Genomic DNA, 22,531 nt, shown 5'->3' on the forward strand with positions numbered 1-22,531 from the left:
TGATTCAAACAAAGGAAAGCAGAATTACTGGTGGGCCTCATCCAAGTGAACAAAAGGAGCAAACTCAAGTCCCTGGATTTGTCAGGAAAACTGTTTCCTATTATAAATGATCACCATGGACAGTTAAGTTTGTTGTCCAATTTTCCATCACTTGTGATCCTTGCTTGCGAGATTGCTCCAAATCACGATTTTGGAAATATTAGTATTCATCTGTAGATTTGATACGTTCAGGAAATAAGCGTCTGCTTTCTGTCAGCGTGTGTCTTCTGTTTTCTGTTTGTCTCAAGTGTGATTGGTGCAGATGCAGGGAACGGCATCCGAGTGTTCATCCCTGACATCGGCATGTTCGTGGCTGGCTTGGCCATCTGGCTCCTGTGTCGCAGTCTGGTTCAGAAGAGGCCACCTGAGGACATGGCCCAGTACAATGCCGACTTTGAAGCAGAGGAACAAGTGGGTCTCATTTGCGGTGACATAAAGTGTCCTTACAGTGTCTGCTTTCAACTCTTATCTTATCTGAAACATGTATTAGTAAAACAGTACAATAAATAGTATGTGAAGAAGGACTGTTAATTACAAAATAGTCTAAAATATAGATTATTTTCCATCACAGCTTCTCATAGACCAGCAGGATGTTTTTAATTAACTAATAAAGAGGCAAATATTAACATTTTTAGATGCAGGAAACTGAATGTTTATCATTTTTCTTTTGATTTTTGATTGTCTGAATTGTTGACAGGTTTGTGTCAGCTGACAAATGGATCAACAAATTGCTTCAACCCTAATATGGAGTATTTAACCAAGGAGTTATGAGCATACTGTCAGATGTTGGTTAGGATGTGTGCTGCTGGGATCTAAAACATCCAGAAAAACCGCGTTTTTAAATTACACCGTTTTTCCTTCTTTTAAATATTCTTCACCAAACTGGTGTTACTGTATAATGCTATAAGTCTTTTAAATTCAGAAATGAAGTGCAAGCAAACATTTATCTTTTGAAAACTTAACTAATACTGTCAATATAGAGGAAATATCTTTAATGGGAGTAACCTTTGGAGTAACTCTTCAGTTTGCCACAAATGCCAATTTAAACATCTTCTCACAACGTGATATTGGATATCTGGATGAGGAAATGGACAAATTCTCTTTCAGACTAGAAGCTTGTCAAAATTTCCAGACAGTCAAAGACAGTTTTTCTCCTGAAGGGTAAATAAAAGTCAGTACTTGCTGAAATGGCCAGCAGAGTGGACATTCTCTGAACCGTAATGTCCACATTGAGCTTCGTAAGGTTAGAAGAGGAGGGAGTTTGAATAGAGACTTCCCTGTGAGGCCTGATGACTTGGAATAAAGCCCCCATGCCCTGGCACGTTCTCCCTTCACTTTATGACTCAGTGTTAATTAAATCCACATTCACTTTCACTTCAACAGTGTTGCTTACGCTGGCAGGCATGGCATCGCTTCGCATTACTGAGAAACCCCAGAAATTCATCGAGAGCCTGCGTTGTGTTTAGGCTCTTATTTCCATCAGTGAACCATTTGACCTGAAGTTGTTCGAGTCAGAATACGTTTTGCACGACCTGCTACACTCTTTATCTAGTGCCTTAATGTTATATATATATATAAATAACAGTGAATGAGCCACTTGTTAATATGCTTCAGCTATACTGTGACTGCAGGAAAAGAGGGACACATAGTTGTGGAGCTGCAGCAGCCAAGAAAGTTTGATTTGATATTAAGCCAACATGTGGTTGCGGAGGAAAACATCAGCTGCTAGTCTCCAATAATTTCTCAGGCAGCCACACAGACCACATATATGCTCAAATACTCAATGCCGTATGCTAAATATGGTCAGACACACACAGCTGAAAGCCGAGGCAGGAACATTGACTCACAGGACAGACATGATGGGTAGTGTATAACAGGGATTGTTATTATAGTGCTACCTGTTAGGAAACATGCTTTCAGCACCATGGAGAGCTCTGACCTCTAAACTGCACCGTTCATCACTCGATTCTGAAACCTTTATGTCACTCACATGAAATAGGAAGAGGAGGAGAAGCTGACCCTGGATGATGACATCCTGCTAGACGAGGACTCCGAAGGGGGGTACGAGGCTGAGGAAGATGAGGAGGACGAGGAGGAGATGGAGGCGGAGGACGAGGAGGAGGAGGAGGGCGAGGAAGAGGAAGTGAAGGAAAGCACCAAGATGAAGATTCTGCGACACATGGCAGAGGTCGCGACCAAAGTGAAGGAGATCATCGGGAACTTGATCACCACAGCGGGGAAGGTGGTGGTGACCATTTTGTTGGGGATGACAGGTGAGCAGCTTCTGCCTCATCAGCTGATTTATTGATTGATTTTCTGTCCAGCCATAGAGTTTAGTTTACAAGATAAGATAATGCTTTATCAGTCCCACGGTGAGGAAATTTAAACTTAAATGTGGGTATTCTGTGAAAATCCCCATAAGGCTCTTGAGAAAGCGTATTCATGAACCTTTTTTAGTTAATGTACAATGTGTTTTAATTTCTAGGGTACTATACTCACAACAAGAGTGTTTTGAATATTCTTTATTTACTGTAAAATATGAAAGATGGCTGCTGAGTAAAAACCTTTTTGACTGTAAGAAGGAAAGGAAAGAAATGACCAAAGTGAAATGATCCCCTTCTCAAGGTTTGGTCAGTGTTTGTCTCCTGGGTGGTTTTATTTTCAGACTGTAGCAACAATACAGTACTACACAAGCTGCTGAACACAACCCAGACAAAACATTTAAAATGATTACCAGCTCTCATTAGTATTGCTATAAAACAAATAATGGTAAACATATATTATTGACAAATTTCAATGAAGAGATTTCACAAAATTTAAAAGGGTAGTTGTGACATTTTTGAACCTCGACCCTGTTCTCCCATATTTGTGACTAATGGGGACAGTTTTTGAAATCGGTCCAGTGTTGAGCTTTTCAGCCAACAGATGTGAAACAGGCTGCGATGTAATCCTTCACGCCAATAGCATCCTGTCAATGTAGTTCTACTAAAATTGTTTGTTTTTGCCACTGATAGACTCAGATTGTTATTATAAGTGTCTGACAACATCATGGTGTTGTGGTAATGTTCCTCTTAATAATAGATGAGTTTACAGAGAGCATCTGTCTTTTCTGAGTTTTATTGCAATAAACAGAGTTCACATTTGCAAATGTTGATCTCCCACTTTGTCATGTAGGAGATGCCTGAATGAGCATTCAGTGATTATTTGTACATGAAACTACATGCGTCATAACGCATCCCACATATGTCACCCTAACAGTTGTCCTTTGTCCATTCATAGCTCTGTCTATGGGGGCTTCTGCACCTGCATCTTTATTTGCTGAGTTTTAAAAGTTAAAGGCCAGAAGTTGAAGTTGAATCACAGCTTTGCCTTTGTTAACGTGTCGGGAACCAGCAGCTGAACATGCTCACAAGAGAGGAAGAAGACACAAAGTCTCACACTCTGCACTCAGACATAAGACAATGTGAGAGTTCACATAAAAACTTCCATTTAAGAAACATTCAAGGTTGTAGATAGCGATACCATATAATAGTTGTATGTCCTATAGAAAATAAATAAATGAATCATAAAGGATATAATAAATATATTATACATGTTATAAATATTATAATAATCTTGAATAAAACAATTTTCTTTATCTTTTACTTGATCACATTATGAAATCTCATGAGATGTAACTTGTTGCCAGAAGACAACTTTGGAAATGTGAGAGTTTGAGAGAGGAGTGCCAGGAAAAGTTTGTTGTGTTGGAGTGCATAAAATGTATCTCAGTGTTATCTAACAGATTTCCAAAGTCATGACTGAATATTTAGCAGATTATTTCACTGTCTTCCTGCAACAACTCAACTCTCTAAAGATTTCAGAATGAGACTTCTCCCCTTGAGCGAAACTTGGTCAGACACAATAACAGACAGACTGGAATAATAATGAATAAATGAAGAAAAATGTTTTATTTCTCTGTGTGTTCCTTTACATAATGTTGTTAGACACTTACAATAATAATGTGAGCCTGTCAATGGCAAAAACGAGTAGATTTGAAAATACAAAAGCTTCCCTTTAAAGTTTGCCTTTAAAATGTGGTTGTAAGTTTGCAGTAAGTATATTTGAAGTATAGTTAATGGGGTAAAACATACAAAAACAACAGCTGCAAATGACTCTTCAATATTGTTAAAAGTTGCTTTAAAACTGTGACATTTACTACACTCAACAAAAACAATGCTGCAGAGTTAATTACGGTCAAAGAAATTCTCAGGTGGACATTTTATCCAACATCCGCTGAAGTTTTATGACGTTACATCAGTCTGGTGCTCTGCGTGAGTTAAAATAAAGGTTGATAATTATGTTATTAATCCACTGAGCTTTTATCTTCTGTTTTGGTGTTTGCAGGCATCATGCTGCCCTCTTTGACCTCGTTCATCTACTTCTTTATCTTCCTGTTCTTGTGTACGTGGTGGTCCCTCTGCCGGACCTTCGACACGCTCATCTTCAGCTGCATGTGTGTCCTGATGGCCATCTTTAGCGCCGGACATCTCATTGTACTCTACCTCTACCAGTTCCAGTTCTTCCAGGAGTCCATCCCACCAGGCGACAGCTACACCAGGTATGACTCCTGGACTTCATATTCACAATCTCATGATTAAATGTGTCAAAATCAAGTATGACAACTCATACATTTTTAGGGTGGGAAATTTTGAACATCATATTATTTACCTGTCTAAATATTATTTACATTATCTCTTCTAATGAATTGAATAGGATTGGTCCCAAAAAAACTTGTTGTTGTTACATGTTGACTTTGGTCCTGCTAACAGGAAGAAATTAATCATACCTTTCAGAACAAAACACAAACTCCTGTCTTTCGTGTCACTTTGATAGATTGTGTTAAAACTTAAACTGCACGAGCTCATACTAATACAGTCTGGCCTCCTTAATAATGTGAAAATACATGAAGTAATGACAAGAGCTCAGCAGCCAGAGCTTCTTTGACTCTACAAAATATATTGCGCCCTGGGGAAGTTTGTTTAAACCATAATAAATATTTACTAATGTTACAAACAAGAAGGCAAAGGAAAAGGCAAACTGAGATGGAGGGAAGATATATCAAACTCCTACTCACTGCACATCGATATCAGAAGCAGAGCTCTTAGGCTCTTCGCTACAACCAACGTTGTTTTATTATGCATGAGAAAGGAGACAATCAGCTGTCTGTGGCTGCGGCGGTGAAGGGTTGTGGTCGGAGTAAAACCACATTGTTGCACATCTTGCCAACATACATTAGTCGCAGCTGTAATGAAAGCAAACTGTAGCAGCGACTACCCGAGGTCACTAAGCTCATTGTGTGTGAATGACAACCTGGAATTAAACAAATACTGTTTCTTTACTAAAAAGAAAAATCACAGGTCAAGGATATATCAACTTGCATGTAGGAAAGACAGAATTTACAGCTGGATGAGATGCTACAGATTTGTAATTAAATCTTAATTATAATCCCAAATTATAAATCCTAGTAAATGTATATCTTTTATTCTACTGTTAAAGATAAACTGAGACAATAGTGTATGTCATCAATGTTAGAAATACATTGTGAAATCTTTTAAATGAATGCATTATTTTAATAGTTGAAAATGTTATAACATTTTTATTTCTGCAGGTGGCTTCAGATCTGCATCAAAATACTCAAAGTAACAAGCAACAAGATTTAGAGAAAACAGAGACAACATTCAAAGACACACGCACATTCACGCAGCACTTAATCTGCCAAAAGACATTTGAATTGAATGTGAGGGATCATTTTCACTTGTATAGAGCAAAATATTTCAAAGTAAATCGGGCAGGATGTGTTTCAAATGAGAGTGAGAAGCTGGAACCGCCTGTGTGGAAGTAACAACAGTAAACTTAATTCACACACAAAGGTCACATTTGTTAAACACACATAAACAAAGCGCAAATGCACGACTAAGAGTCTCAAAACAGTTTCTAACTGCAGTCCAAAAAAAGCACAAGATGAGGTACTTAACTCAAAAACCAAACAAATATACAGTGAGATACAAACAGCTGAGAAACTTTGGATGAAAAATGAGAAGCGCACTCAAAACCATGTTGCAGTTTAGTTTCACTTGAAGCACCTCAGCTGCATCGAGGAGTCCTGTAAAACCAATGTTGTATCTTTTAAACAGCGCCAGTGGCTGTGTAGCTGTTGTCTGCGTGCCCTTGGTGTTGCTGGGGTTTTATCGATCTCACCGTTTCTTATTGGAAAGCTGTGCTGCTGTGTGTCAGGGCCGAGGCTATTTACTGCTATGTATAGCTGAAGCTGCCTTGGACAAAACCTTGTGTCCTCCCATCCCTCTCCTCTCCTGGCTCAGACGGCTGATAAGTTGTGATTGCAGTGTTGCATTGACGGATTTCTCGTTAGGAAACAATGTAATTAGAATGAATGGAGGCATTTTCTCACCATGTGCACCGCCAGTAACAGTCCATTCAAATTGTGTATGCTGTAATGACCTTTCAGTAGGAGTATGAATGGTTTACAGCCTGGGGGTCAGGATAAATCTGAGGGCTCACCAGATTACTAGAAACACCTCTCAAGGAAATGTTTTTATATTTTAACATTTTTAATAACTAATATTTGATAGTCACAAAGGTTCTTGAAATAAGTGAAATACCTTGAAATTGGACAAATATATGAAGGAAATATCACTGCTCATAAGCACACTGAGGCCATAACTTGTGATAAGGAGTCAAAATAAAACATTGCTTCAATTTAAGAGATCACATGACAAAAAGGTTTGAAATATTTGATCCATGTTAACAGGGTCAACTTTTTACATTTGCTGCTATTTGTTTGTTTTTATTTGAATAATTTGCTTGCCTGGAAGTTCATCAGGCAATTTAAATATCACTCAAAAAGTTATATTATTACTAAAAAGACCTCATAACTTCAGTATTAGCTTGGTAATTTGCTTTATTTAGTTTCCAGTTAGTCAATACGGGAGAGTGTGTGCCAGTTTTTTAAGCAGTCATTTTGGAAAGAAGCATATATTTGTGTATGTGCAGGCATACATTTGTAAAGTTTACCATGTCTCAGATTCTTCTTTGATAGCTCTTTACATGAAAAGGCCAACTATTTAATCATCACATGCGTTCATGTTGACTTTCCACAGCACTGAGGTATTTCTGTCTGCCGCTGTGTGAAAACTGAGGCCCAATGTGATGATAAAAGTAACATGTTTGCTCCCTTGACACACTCTCAGGTGGTCAGAGGCAAACTCTTACACATGTGCAGCCCCTATTGGACAATAGGCCACCTCAGTGCGTGCCCTAATTGTGTTTGTTGACAGTGGCTCGGCCTTGCTGTGCGGCCGGCGCTGAGTGAGACTGTTGAGAGGCCAGGCTTCCACTCCACTTCCTGCCTCCACGCCTTACAATGGAAGTCCCCAGTCATGTGATCAGTGGGCCTTCCCTAGCTGCAAGAAGAAACCCTTCAGGAAGTGGGCTGGGATGAAAAAAGGGGGGGTTGTTCACTCCTCCACATGGCATAGAAAGGAAAGACTCGGGAGGCTTCTAAATCTGCGGCTGTCACTGGTATACGTCAGTACAATTCCTGTTGAGTAAATGACCTTTGTTCTGCCCAGAGGAAAAGGACTGAATCATATGACATCCTTTGTGGTACAAAGCAGATTTTTAGCCTGACTGCATTTTCCAGATTCCAAGGTTGGTTAGTACGTAAACAGAGATAGATATATTGTCTGTACTGTCTTCAAAGGAAGATTTGTTTTTAAAGCTCACACATAATTCACATAATAAACATTTAGACACGTGTAAAACATGCCATGGACATATAGTCACTGTCATGACCATCAAAACCAGGACAAATAATGGGAGGTTAAAAAACTCATATATTTGAATTAACCCAAAAAAATGTGTGAAATTCTGTGAGGTGTGGCAGTCAGTAAATCCTAGGAGGGAAATTTATATTCAAAGCATATAATTCACATGATAAACATTAATATACACACGTATAATAATAATAATAATAATATAATATAGACACACCATGGAGCTATAGTCATGTATATATACAGTACATATTCTCTCACATAGGAACAAAACTCCTGCCAAAGTGGGTCTTCTATGTCTACCGACTATCTGTTCTTGCATGTCATCCACTATTAAGTCACTATCAAAGCCAGAAATTACACATAATTTCTAAAGCTGTTTACATGAAATACACTACTTTAACAGAACATCTCTGTCTTTATTCATTCAGCTGCTTGTCAGTGTATTTTAACATAATCTAATGTGTACTGAGCGTAGTTTAATGATGGGAATATATTACTTCTAAAGATCATCAGGGCCTGTATTTATTTAACTAAGAATTACACCAAGACAGAAGTAAAAATGTTCATTGAGACTGACAAAAAGACACTCATTCCTACTAATAGTTAAGTGTAGATGTAACTTTAAAACTGCATTCAGACCAAAATAGGCAAAGAGAAATATACTCCCATAATGGGACCGAAAATGCTATATAATACTATATATAGCAGTAGGTTTCAACCTTTTTGGGTTCATGACTCCTTTAAATTTAGCAGTATTAATTTATGACCCTGATAAATGGTTTTGACCTCTGTGTGGACATGAGTTGTTACTTAAAGAGTCTCTTTTACTGCTCAGATTTGGAGGTACAGTAGGAGCATCCAGTATTATACAAGAAAAACTAACTAGAGAAAAGGTTTTTAATCATCTTCAGACCCCTTGAGAGGAGAGGTCTCGACCCCCATGTTTAGGTTTTTAAATGGAAGCAGATAAAAGCCAGATAAAGCTGGTGCTGATGAGAATCTACATCACTGTGGCTGTAGGTGTGTTGGTGTGTGTGTTTTCTTTTTAGTCTGGTATTGAGTATGTATTTATTCTGTATTTAATATCTTTTGTATTGCATTGTATTTATTATGTACTATCTTTGAATCTTAAATCTTGAATGTTGGGAACCACTGATGCAATTCCCACAAGTGTTTGTAATGTTTACATCATCTCATCCTTTCTTTCTTTCTGGAATCAATCATTGAGAGATGAAGAACAATATACTCATCTCAATGATAACAGTCCAGTTCACTGGTCAATGACTTTGGGCTAGTTGACAAAAAATTAAGCACCAATAGTCATGTTTTTGCTTCCTCAAAAACATAACTTAAGGAAGCCAAACTATTTTTTTTAGATTAGATAATTTGTGAACTCGTTTATAAGGTCAGAATATAGGAAACAAAAATTATTTGTTTTAGCGAGGTACAAAATCTGAATCAGTTTTTTGGATTGAGATTAAAATGAATGGAGAAAAAGTTTTTTTTTTGGCATCGATATCAATGTTGTCTCATGTACTTTATAACCAAATCCTTACAATTGAAACCTGTTCCTGTTCTTGTATTCATTCATGTATCTCTCTGTGTTTCTCTGCAGTGTATTTGGCATTTCCCCCATTGTTCAGAGTAACTGCTCCTACACATGGAAACTCATTGTGCACCCGGAGCGAAAGTGGTACCACTTTGTCAATCCCATCATGCTGCTGATTCTCTACTACACCCTGGCCACGCTCATCCGCCTCTGGCTGCAGGAACCCATCGACCAGCTGACGGTGAGGACAGCACACAGAGATTCAGCAAGAGCACATAACTGCACATCTTCTTTATTTTACAGCTGTGTCACATTAGAGTATGTCGATTTGGCCTTACAGTTTCATTATATGCTTTGACTGAAAGGCAATGACATTACACATTTCTAGAGGCTGAAATTTTACAATAACAGGTCCCCTAATTTAATCAGTTATGTTATATACTGTAATTCTTAAAGTGACAATATATCCAAAAACTTTACAGTGTGTGTCCATGAAGTGTTTTTCTCTGGCAGAAAAGCCCTGACACAGTGCAGGGGAATAATTCATCCCAGTCCTCCCATCACTTTTTTGATAAATCACTGCCCATGGGTTTTGTTTCTATGACAACAATATCTTGACAACATATTACCTTGTTAAACATCACCCTTTGCTTTTTAAATCATCTATTAGTTATTCCTAGGCTACTATCTTTTTGTTTGACACTGTTTTTTCCTCCTTGAGCACCAACTGGAGGACATCCCATCTGATGTATGATTGATTGTGTGAAAAGGAGCAACAGTGACGACACCAGTGCCTTTCTGAAAAGTCTTTTCTTTAGCACTTGGTGCAGCCCCACAAAAAAGGTGGAGCGCTCTGAAAAAAAGTGCTGGGTGCAGAGCATTTTCTCCAGGCAGCTGCATAAACTCTCTCCTATTTGAAAAGAGTAGAAAAAGACACTCAGATAAAAACACTTTATGGACACTCAATCGTATGCTGAATTTTCCTTGTTCCCATACATGAGGGGCCATAGATAATATTATGAGACATTGGAATTTTAAAAGAGAAAACTTTTCAGAACAGAATCAAAAACGTCATATTTTAGTTCCCTTAAAAGCATCTATTACTGATGTGCTAGTTTATCAGTAATAGAGGAAGACATGTACATGCAGAAGCCTCAATAGATACATATGCAATGCAGCCTAATGTTTGCCTGGGCTTTCTGGGAGATGCAGGAAACAATTAAGTGAGACATGAAAAGACAAATGTGTGTAACTATGAATAAATCACAACCCTTAATCTCAAAATTACAGCAAACAAGAATCATAGACAACTGAATAAATGTCAGTATTAGAGTATCTGAGGGTTGAATTACAGGTCTGGAGTGAAAAAGAAAAGGGAAATGCCAAGAATTAAACTAGATTTCGCTTCCAGATAAAATAACATGCTTTCCTCCCTATAAACAGCGTGTGATTTAACTATTATTTATACTGTTAAACTTGAATGAGCTCCTGCTTTGCTTGAGCGTGAGCAACTGATGTCAAAAGGCGTTTAAATCAGCACGCAACACCTCCATATAACGCTCCACAGTAAATTCCAGACACTGAACTGAAATAGATTTAGATTGAATTAAACAGGCAGCCAGGTGGCCTCGTGATCACAGAAACTGTATTGATGGAAGATTCCAGGACTATTGATCGTTGGCTGGATCTGTTTGCCGTAGCTCAGGTGATATCTGAGACACTGTTGGTATAACTTTGACGAGGCATGTAGGCAGGACACACACATTTCGGCACTACAGTATGTTACAGTGTTACAGAGCTCTGTAGGGGTGAAAAAATGTAACTGTTATGTAATAACTCAGTCACCACTGCGCCAAATATGATAAATTATGAAGCGAAACTGCCACTCATCTGATTTTGACAAAATATAAAGGGTAATTTCATATATCTATTATTACAATATATAGATGTTACATAAATGTTTTCATAGGAACTACAGTCAGGTGATAAATTGAACAAAAAACTGGAACATGTCTGAATGTGTGACCCATATAATGAGGGGATCCAGTGGCTTTGTTACGCTGTGGGGGGCATTTACTGCAAATCAATACAAAGTTGTTCTGAATGATCACCTTTATCCTATGATGAAATATATCTATTCTGACCGGAGTGATTTCTTCCAGGATGACAATGACCCCATCTATAGGGTGCAAGAGGTCACTAAATGATTTGATGAGGATGAAAATGATGACTCAGATGTTTTGGTCTTCACAGTCACCAGATCTCAACCTAACTTAACCCCTATGAGAGATTTTGGACCGACGTGTTCACTCTCCACCGTCATCATCAAAACACTAAATGAGGGAATATGTTTTGGAAGAATAATGTTCATCCTTCTAGTAGAGTTCAGAGACTTGTAGAATCAAATCCAAAGCCGTTCTGGCAGCACGTGGAGTATCAACACCATTATGTTAGTTTTTCCTGTAATTTGTCACCGGTCTGTATTTCTTTAATAGAAAGTAGTGCCAATAACAACTGTTCACGTTGTGCTTTGTGGACTATGCAAAGTAATTGGGTCATTGAGTCTCATGTAAGAAGTGCTTGTATGAACAGATTTGTTCTAAGATGTGAATGATTTAGGAGAATTTGTGGCATTAACCAATTTTCTGAAATGTGCGAGTGGTTGAGATCTGTCTTACGAGTCCTCAGCAGGAAGTCTCTGCTTTTCCTCACAAGAGCAGACACACTTGTTAGACACTCCTTCTTAGTCTGAATGAGTTTTAGAGTTTAAATATGACACCAAAATCAACTATTAAAACATATTATTCAAACATAAACTTAATGCAAAATTAATATTCTATTTACTATGTTATCATCACCATGGCTTGCCAATTTACTGAGAGGTTTCTTGATGTTATGACCCCTAGAAAGATGTTTTTAGCATCTCTATGTCTCTTTATTTCGGTCACTGGCAAACTTGGCCACAAACTGAGCCAAATGGGGCCTTTATATATATATTTTAGGGGTGTTGATTATGCTAATGATCAAATCTCACAAATGTGCAACTACTCACAGGCTGAAAGGAGCGATTTACGACAGGTTCGGACAAAACACATCATGAAGTTGTTCTTGTATGAGGCCCAATATTTCTGTACAGACAATTTGCTGTTGTCATTTTTAAAGTGTGTTTTTCAGACACTTTAGGTACTACAAATGACATTCAGCACCATTGTATTGGGTTGGAAATCAGAGAATGATATCTCCAAATTTGCTAATAAAACCATAACTGTATTTATAACTAAGAACTACAAGAGCTGAGAAAGAGAGAACCTGATTGACCCAAGTGTTATCTAATTAATGCTAATGACGGACTACTCAAACTACGGCTGGTCTCAGTTAAATGTCTCGCAGTGTGTGAAGCAGTGGACTCAGTGGTCACATCTTCTTCTTTCACCTCAGGGCTCGATGCTTAGCTCCTCTGTCCTGTAATGGAGTTATAGATTAGTGTTTTTATAGAGGGGTCAATACTTCCCTGTAAACCTGTGGGGCTGTATGCATTATTGATCTGTCCACAGAGGTGTGGGTGTGTGTGTGTGTGTGTGTGTGATTCGAAGACGCTAATAATAAAACATGATGACAACATAAATCAGCAGCTGACAGGTCTGCTCGATAGGGAATACCAGATTATGATGAACCTCGTGATGAACCCCTGTCAAAATTGCTCATTTAATTTAATGGTTGATGTGCAGTTTATTACCTGTTTTTATTCAGCAGTTTCACCAGTTAAACATTGATTTAATCAAAGTATCCAAAAGAATGAGACATGGGAAATGTTGGAGAGGAGCTGACTGCAGATGGAAAATATGGAGATGAAAAAACATTGCATACATATTACGTCAGTGTTAATATTTAGAGACTGTTGTGACAAATTAATCATTGTGTTAAAGCCAATAATGTATGATTGCCACTTTTTGTTTAATCTCACTGCCAACGCTAGAAACATGAACAAAACCATGAACCAGGACATAGTTCATGAGGGATTGCTGCCATATAAAGAGTTTGAATGGATTTTTACCAGGTCCAAAAATGAGATCCATGTCTGTTTTTGGGCCCATATATATAATAGTATAATATACTGTAATTTGATATAATATAATATAATTTACCCTGTTTCAGTATTTTGTGAACCAAGTGTCATCAAGATGCTTTTGGTCAGAGATACTGAAGCTCAAAATTCCTGAAACAAACTGCAAAAAGTGAAGAAAAAACAAGAAATGAATGCTAAGAAATGCAAATAAATAATGAAAACAACATAATTTCCCCTCTTTAACAGACCACCCTACTCCTCCGCAGATAGTCTTCTCCTACGCTGCACATTAGTGTTCAGTAGCAGCTGATTAAAAGTGTCAGTTTTGGGAGTATCTGTATCTGTGCTGAACAATAGAGCACTGAGCTCAAAGCCAAGTGGGGAAGATATACATTACCCAAACTGACTATCTCTGTTATTTCAGGATAACAAGGATGACGACGTGTGCGAAGAAGAGGAACTGGTCGGAAACGGAACAAATAACTCAGCCACCAGGAAGAGGCAGCTGTGGTGGGAATCACGTCGGTGCACAGATGAAAAAAATGTATGTCAGGGTTATTGTAAACATGACTTAACAAAGTATTGATTATTGAAGTCATGTAGTGCTCCTCCTTTGGTCGGCATTACAAAAGCGTGTTGTATCCCATTGTTAAGACATTGTTAAGGGTTTCTCTGCTCATAACAGGAAGTGAATACATGCCAGAGAATTTGTGTTTTTTCTAGGACCAAAATGAAAATTGTGGAAAATGAAACACATTCTGAAAATATGAAGTTTCTTTCAATAAGTGTGGCTGCTAAAACCCAAATATTATGTCTTTGTTGCATTCATAGAACTGATAACTAATGTGGGCATGGAACAATTTGATTCATATCAGCTATTTAATAAGAACCGAGTGAAATGGAAAAAAGACTGCAATACTAGTTCATAATAACAGGAAACCAAGTCTTTGTAAAACTGTAAACTCAAGCTGTAGTGGTTTATTTTTTTTAACAAGTCTACATCTTGTTTTACTCAAGCTTTTGTAATAGACTCATCGCTGGAAAAATGTCAGCTGGCAACGTACACACACACACACACACACATATACACACACACACACACACACACATACATACATTCTGACCTTGTTCCCATATCAAGGTCCGTAGTCTGTCTCCACCGGCCACCTCCTGAGGTTTAAAAGCTTTTAGGGTGTGCAGACACAGATGAGTGATGGGCTCGATTTACAGAGTAGTGCTGCTCGCCTTTGTTCCTGCTTATCAGCGACTATAAAGAACAAGGTTGCCTTTGACTTCAGCAGCTCATCGATAACACACCTTGCTCTGTTCTCCTCCCACCGCAGCTTCTCTCCACCCAGGATGGCAACAGTACTGAGGTGGGAGCTGCTCTGGATGTGTCTGAATTTTATGCATCTTACCCCCCCTTTATCCCTCAGTCTTGCTGCAAGAAAAGGAATCTCTGCAAAGTAATTTTCACTCTGCACCCTCATGGACCAGGTTTATTCTGATGCTGTGTTAAAAAGAGGTTAAAAGAAAAAACAATGTTTCCAACTGGGTTAGTTTGCCAAAAGCTGCAGTAAATCTATAGTTAAGATCACAGCATTGGCTGATCCTGCTCCAAATGAGTTAATGTCAAACTGCCTTTATCTGCTCAGATGTTGAGTTGTTCAAATGACTGGGTTAAAATGGACAATGTCAGGAGAATTCAAAAGTTGTTAATAATGGCACAAACAACCTATAAATGATTGTAATACAATAAAGCTGAGGGAAACAGCTGGTGAATATTGATATATAAAATATTGGGCTTTTATTGACTGCAGATTTGGTTGAAATGATCAGTCTGCCGTGTTCAGAAGTCTATAAAATAATAATATCATTTTATGTTGCCTTTGCCTGACACATTTTTTGAGCATCTTGATTAAATCTCCCACATTTCCAAAAGCCAAGAAAGGTACAGTTAATATGAAAGTAATTTCCTGAGTTATAAGGCAGCTTGTACAAATCAAATGTGCAGTGTGAAAAGTAGAAAAAATGCTCTGTTTCATGTAGCCCCACAAAGCCAAACTCTAGTAACTTTACTGACACTAACAAAAATGTCCTCTCAATCAATTCTTTTTATTTAAAAAGCTAAATATCCAGTTGTTAAATGATTTAATCTCACAACAGCAGTTACTAATGTTTGTCTTTGTGGGGCAGACTTCTGCACAGTATTGTGATCCTGTAACAAATGTTCTTAATCATGGAAATGTATTTTTAAGTTTCTGATGATGATCTACAGGCTGTGCCCATCTCAAATGGGACGTCCTTTGACTTCGTCACTGAGAATGGACCAGGCTGTCTGGACTTATACTCCACCCCCCAGTACAAAATGGATCAGCCCAATGATGATACAGGTGAGCATCTTACCCTCTGCTGTGGCTTTTCTCCAAATTTCCTTGAAAGGGTCAGACTGAATTGAGTGGAACTTCTGTACTGAGAATACTTCACTGAATTAGTATAAAATAAAACGAGGTGGATAAACTCATAATTTTCCTGTCATGTTATAAATAATGTTATTTTTCTTAGTTCCTGGAAAGCTGATATTAAATTGTCTGAATTTGATATACAGTATTAATAGATGAAATTAACATTTTGATCAGTAAACAGTCTCTGTTATCCTTTTGTTGTATTTTATCATATTTATTGTGACTCTGTGCAGGACTCACTGTTTTGACTGTTTTGCTCAGTTCTTTTTAGTTTTACTTGTATTGCCACTGAATTCACAGAATTGTCTCAAAGGGGAACTTCACTGATTTTACACTTCAAAGTCCATTTACTAGCCATGGGGAGTATTCTGCAGCCTGTGAAGGCAGCTGTATAATGTCTTCTCTGGCTGTGAAGCACATTTGTAAAGTCTGAGAAAATTACTCATTACACATTTTGAACAGAAAGCTGTGTTTCATGGAGTTTGAAAGATGTGAGTGTTTACCATGCAAGAAAGGTCTAATGAACACTGTTGGGTTGCGTGTTTGGGAGTGTAATGAGATGCAGAGTTAAGATATTCAGGCCTCTGCTGGACAAACTTTGAATTTTTTTTGCTGAATTCATTTACTGCAATTGTATCCTATGGCATGGCAGCTCAACACTGAATGGTAATGGTGCCACCTGCCTCATCAAGAGTTATAATGCTCGTTCTCTCTCTCACACACACAGACACACACACACACACACACACACACTGGAAGAGCTGGAGATCGAACCGCTGATCTTCCAATTAGTGGACAACCTGCACCACTTCCTGATCCACAGCAGCTCCATCAACCCCACTAAATCACTGCAGTGCCTAACTTCACTCACAAAAAGCCAATTGTTATTATGAACTGTTTTTAACAATGAACTGTGGCTCTGTGTCCAACCAGAGAAGAAGGAGGAGTCTGTGTACGAGGTGTGCTTGCCGCCAGAGGATGCAACGTCAGAGGGAGGAGAGGAGAAGTCTGAGGGAGAAGATGATGGGATGAAGAAAAGAGGAGTCGGTGCGATGGTGAAGGTCTTCCACTTCGTCATGAAACAGAGCTACATCTGTGCTCTCATAGCCATGATGGTGAGTTGTGCAGCCTCAGGTGGTGTAACCCAGAAGTCACAGAAGCAGGCTTATGCTGTGTTTGTGTCCTGTATTTGGACGTCGGAAAGGCAAACATCTAAAATTACTTTTATTTGTGAATTTAAAGTCGACCACAAACTAACAGCTGAAAAAAAAAACTTTATTTAAGAAAAGTTATAAGATTGACAAAATAATTCCCCAGAACACGTTCTGCCTCTTAAAACCTTTGCAGTGATGATGTGACTGTTGTTTTCCAGTTAGCGGTTTTATTTGCAGTTTAATTTAACGTGGCATGGACGCAGCGTTATAACCAGAAAGTAACAAGTTCAAACCCGCAGACCTGCTGGAAAAATGCTGGTGTGGTCAGTAAATGCCAAACACTCCCGCCTCCATGATCAACTTCGATTAAGATGTTCTTGAACCCTTCTCTGCTTCCAGTGGAACTACTGGCTGACCAACAGGAGGAAACTGTGGTTGTACTGGGCAGCCTCTCTGAGCGAATGTGTGGCAGCGTATAACTAAAGAGCATCTGTTTTCAGTCAAACATTCCCGGTTAAATCAAAATTAATTTAGGTAACAGTCACTTAGTTTGACTTTGATTTTGGATTGGCAGCACAGAGACTCTGTAATCTTTCAAATGTGATATTTGTTTTAGGCAATTAAAATCTGAATAATACAGTAAATTAAAGCATTTACATTTGTACATGACTATATGCAAAAAAAGACTAAATTAATTTGAATTTTTATATGAACAATTAATTGAATCACTATCATTAATATTAAAATGATGAACCTCCACAGTTCTAAAGTCTCCCTCAAAGCTTATGCATCTAAGCATCTTTGAGCTCATTGCTTTGGTTAAATTACTTCTAATATATGGCTTTATGGTCATAATATGTCATAAAAATCACTTTTAGACACATCAGGCTGCAGTCTTTTTTTGTGATAAAGCTCTGAGCTTAAGCATATTTTTTATCTGGAATTAAAGGCCAGTGTTGCTTCATTTCTGCTGGGTGTGAAAACAGGCGATTTTTTGCTGACTTGTTAGTCATAACAGATTTATAAGGCTATAATATGTCAAACATGTGTGTGATGTTAAATACATACACATCATATACATACAGTTTCTCACGCTGAGCACAAAAGTCCATAAATCCTTTAATGATGCAGCATGATGTTTTATGGTGATTATTCCCCAAAGTGTGCAACAGAGTGGAGCCAAAACCTAAAACATGACATCCCAAAAGGATAAAAAAAAAAGAAAAGCAATATGAAAGACAAAAATCCATAAGGGTGAGCTTTGTTTTAGGCTGTCAGTGCAACAGGTTAACAAATTATAATTACATTAAATCATTTTTTCTTAAAATCTAGCCAATGTAGTTCATGTAAATAAAGGGAGTGAACATTAAGTCAAAGCATTCTTACAATTACCTGCAAATTAACTAATCGGTCCACATTTTTTATTTGGCCTTTATAAGTCCCCCATCAACGGCAGCACTGTGACATCAGAGTCATTTTTCTTTCATTTGTCTCCTTCAGGCCTGGAGCATCACGTACGTCAGCTGGCTGACGTTCGTCTTCCTCATGTGGTCTTGCATGCTGTGGATGGTGAGGGACCGGAGGCGTTACGCCATGCTGTCTTCCCCCTTCATGGTGGCATACGGCAACCTGTTGATAGTTCTGCAGTACATTTATAGTTTTGAAAACATCAAGGGAGTCTCAGGATTCTTTCTCAAGAAGGACAACCCGTTCCACTCGCTCTCATCCAAGGTTTGGAAGTTTTAATTAAAAGTCCAATAATCTTCCTGATTTTGACTTTGCCACTAATTTCTGTCCCCTAGAAATCCATACCGTCATTAAAACTGACCTTTAGCTCAAGTTACAATAACAGATGTACTCTGTGTGCAGCTAATGGGATACATTGAGTGTAGATAGAAACTCAACATTTGACTAAATGAGACTGTCATGCTTTTAGTCTTTTGACATGTTTTGGAATAACTCACAGTCATTAATGTTGGCAGCTACAGAGTCTGACCTAATTGTGTCAAGAATGAGATTTTATTCATCAGCAGGTCACCTCACACTCAAAATGGTTTTAGGGCCTTATTGCACCCTTTATGAGTTTAATCACACACACTACTGTTTTATTTAACAGTTTATTCATCACTTAAGAGAGTGGGGAGACATTTGTGTGTCACCCCCTTGTTATTAATTATTATTTTCAAGGTTTATTTTAAGTGCCAGATGAATACAACACGTACCGGAAAGTTTACACAATCCCAATTTTAGTTTAGAAGGTCATTTCTGATTTATATAAATCCCCCGTTTATTGTTAAGACAACCTTTATCCCAGCAGGTTAATGTAAATGAAAAGATTTAGTGGCTCAGTCTTTTCTTACTGCTCATACGTTTATCTAAACATCTTATTTATTCGATGTAGGTCCTGTGTCTGCTAAGCTTCTGGCTACTGCTGAGACAGACGCTCACGGAGAGATGGGAGAAACAAAAGGAAGCCAGTGCTGGTCTCTCAGACGTTCATGTGGAGGATCAAAAGAAGAAGGGTAAGTCCGGCGATCTTTTTGAATTCAGATTTTAGTAGAAATACGGTATAATAAGTTACAGGAGGAGTACATTTGGAAATTATCAAAAGCTGCCAGTGCAACTTGTGAACTGTGAATATTTTGTTGTGCAGTTTGGAGCTTAAGTGTAATAGGACTGGTGACTTTTTATGTACATTTATTAACCTTTGTAGATGGGGAATGGAGTAGATTGAACTTTTTTGCCTTTGTTTGGAAGCCTTTAGTTCATTTTCGCTGCGCATATTAAAATCTTTATTTTGTTTCCACAACTGAGGAAGAATGTGGAGCAGTCCTGCAGGTGATTTAGATCTTCACTGTTTATGAGAGCGAGAGGTTTGATTACTTCTCCACTGATAATTTCCAAGTTTATAGACCAGACTTTTCAAAACTTTTGTCAAACAAATTCAGTCATTAATTAAATACTCAGCCAGACAGCTTGAACATCTTCATCTTTCAATATGTTCAGATAATGTGTTAGACTTTAATTTAGATATAAATTATATATATATGTATATATATATATATATATATATATACAATGTTGTTTTGTAGGATTCAAGGCATGGCAAGGCAAGGCAGTTTTATTTATATAGAGCATTTCATACACAATGGCAACTCAATGTGCTTTACATAAAACAGAGAAACATGCAATTTGAGAAATAAAAATAAAACACATGGAAACATTAAAACATACAATTAACCCTCCACCCCACACACTATTAAAAGAATGAAATACTAGAATAGAGCATTAAATATAGGATTGCAGCATAAATAATGATTTGCTTTAAAATCATTAAAAGGACATAGAGTGCAAATGAAAGATTACAATGTAAAGTGCTTTAAAAGAGCTCAATCATAAGCACAGGAGAAGAGAAGTGATTTTAACCTGGATTTAAAAGTGTTCACAGTTGGGGCTGATTTGAGTTCTGCTGGTAGTTTGTTCCAGTTGTGTAAAAGCTGCTTCACCATGTTTAGTTTGAACTCTGGGCTCAACTATCTGACCTGAGTCAGTAGATCTCAGAGCTCTACTGGGTTTATATTCTACTAACATGTCATTTATGTATTCTGGACCTAAACATGCGTAGTGTCTACAGTATGTCTTAGCTTACTTTGTAAAACTTTAAAAATAGAAATGACTTTAAGAATTATATTCCTGTATGTTTAACAATGAAAAGATAGTTATAAAGATGTAATGACTATAGCTAAGTTTAACTCAGATATTTGCGACCCGTTGTTGTGTTTTACAGAGGAGGAGGCCTCTGAGGAGGGAGACGAGAAGGACATCATGCAGGTTCTCGGCGGCATGGTGATGGCGATGCTGGTCAAATACTGGGTCTACATCTGCGGTGGCATGTTCTTCTTTGTCAGCTTCGAGGGAACCATCGTCATGTACAAGATCATCTATATGGTGATGTTCCTCTCCTGTGTGGCGGTCTACCAGGTAAAGTTAACAAAATACACACCTGTGATTGTAAGTGTGTTGTACCTTGTGACTGCACTGTGTTAACCATATATTCCTTGTGTTTCTTTTACATTTCTCCTAAATAAGCAAACTTTTTTTTTTTACATATTTAAACTATATTCTGTATCTTTTTGTCTAACTTGAATATTTAAGACATTTAAGATGCCCAATGTTGACTGTATTGTTATAATATACACATCTCCATGACATTGAGGGTGACATATTTAATATGTATGGAATATTTTGGATGTTGCCCAAATACAATAAAATACATTTCTCTTTAATTTGCACAAATCATCAGACCAACAAAAGTTAGTTTTTGTGTATAAGGCCTTTTGAAACTAAACTGGATGTGTTAAAAATGTTTTGTCACCAATTAAAATGCTGAGTGTCATGGTCAGCATGTTGTCCAAACTTAACATATGGGTGCAATGCTGTAATGTTTCCAAATTCAATTTCCCAAAGACAGTAGGTGCTGACAATTTTTAGTAGTGTCATAAAGTTTGTGTACCGCATGCTCATAATCCACAGTGTATTCTCGACTGCTTTATTACCCTGACCACAGTAAAACAAAGCAGTCACCCTCAATCCAGATGTCCTCTGTGCACCCTGTTTGATTTAATGCATTACAGCTGTCAATGCCGGAGAGATTATAACCCCTGACACACATTTATTACCAATATTCTTATTTAGGTGCACTATGAGTGGTGGCGAAGGATGCTAAAGTACTTCTGGATGTCTGTGGTGGTGTACACCATGCTGGTCCTCACTCTGGTCTACACCTTCCAGTTTGAGAAGTCGTTGCCCTTCTGGCGCAACATGCTGGGCATGGACACACAGGGGTGAGCTAACCTGAAAGACGAGAGGATTGAGAAGCAGGTTACTGACTCACTGCTGGGCTCACTTCCCAGACAGGCATCAGGAAATGTTAGATTTTAAGATTTTCCACAGCTCAGTCTTCAATGTCATCTATGCTTTTTTTTCTCTGGATTAAAAAATACTATCTGTGTGATAGGAATTTAAAGGAGCATTTTCTTTGTTCTTAAATGTAAGTATGAAGTAAGACCTGACAAAGAGCTGAGAGTTTGAAATACTGCCATTACATGTGTTCAGTATTCTAACTTTTCAGCTTTTATTGTGTTTTTAACAAGTAAGAACACAGAAAACACAGCTCCATATGGTTATGATTACAGTTAAATCAATGCAAAATACAAAAACATAAGAGATATACTTTTACACAATATGGAAAACACATTGAAAAAGAATGCAAGCTTTTTTTTTCTTTCTTCTTTTTAGAAAAACAGATATAGCTTTGCCTGGTTGTATTTCATGTTTTAAAGTTATTTTCAAGAACTCAATATGTTAATATCAGGCAAAGTGAATGTGTTGTTTCATACAGTATGTACATGTTATTTGTA

General features: G+C 37.8%; 1 protein-coding gene across 1 annotated transcript in view; it reads left to right on the top strand.

Moving 5' to 3' along the window:
• The window catches only part of LOC128369236 (piezo-type mechanosensitive ion channel component 2), a 91,087-nt gene that overhangs the window by 21,281 nt on the left and 47,275 nt on the right, over positions 1 to 22,531 (top strand). The window contains 12 exon segments of the mRNA XM_053330241.1: positions 288 to 450; positions 2,039 to 2,312; positions 4,426 to 4,639; positions 9,493 to 9,667; positions 13,917 to 14,036; positions 14,836 to 14,868; positions 15,771 to 15,885; positions 16,891 to 17,072; positions 18,612 to 18,842; positions 19,513 to 19,633; positions 20,899 to 21,092; positions 21,807 to 21,955. Of these exon segments, the coding sequence (XP_053186216.1) occupies positions 288 to 450; positions 2,039 to 2,312; positions 4,426 to 4,639; positions 9,493 to 9,667; positions 13,917 to 14,036; positions 14,836 to 14,868; positions 15,771 to 15,885; positions 16,891 to 17,072; positions 18,612 to 18,842; positions 19,513 to 19,633; positions 20,899 to 21,092; positions 21,807 to 21,955 (1,971 nt within the window).

This window comes from Scomber japonicus, chromosome 12 (genome assembly GCF_027409825.1).
Source record: "Scomber japonicus isolate fScoJap1 chromosome 12, fScoJap1.pri, whole genome shotgun sequence".
NCBI classification, from domain to species: Eukaryota; Metazoa; Chordata; class Actinopteri; order Scombriformes; family Scombridae; genus Scomber; species Scomber japonicus.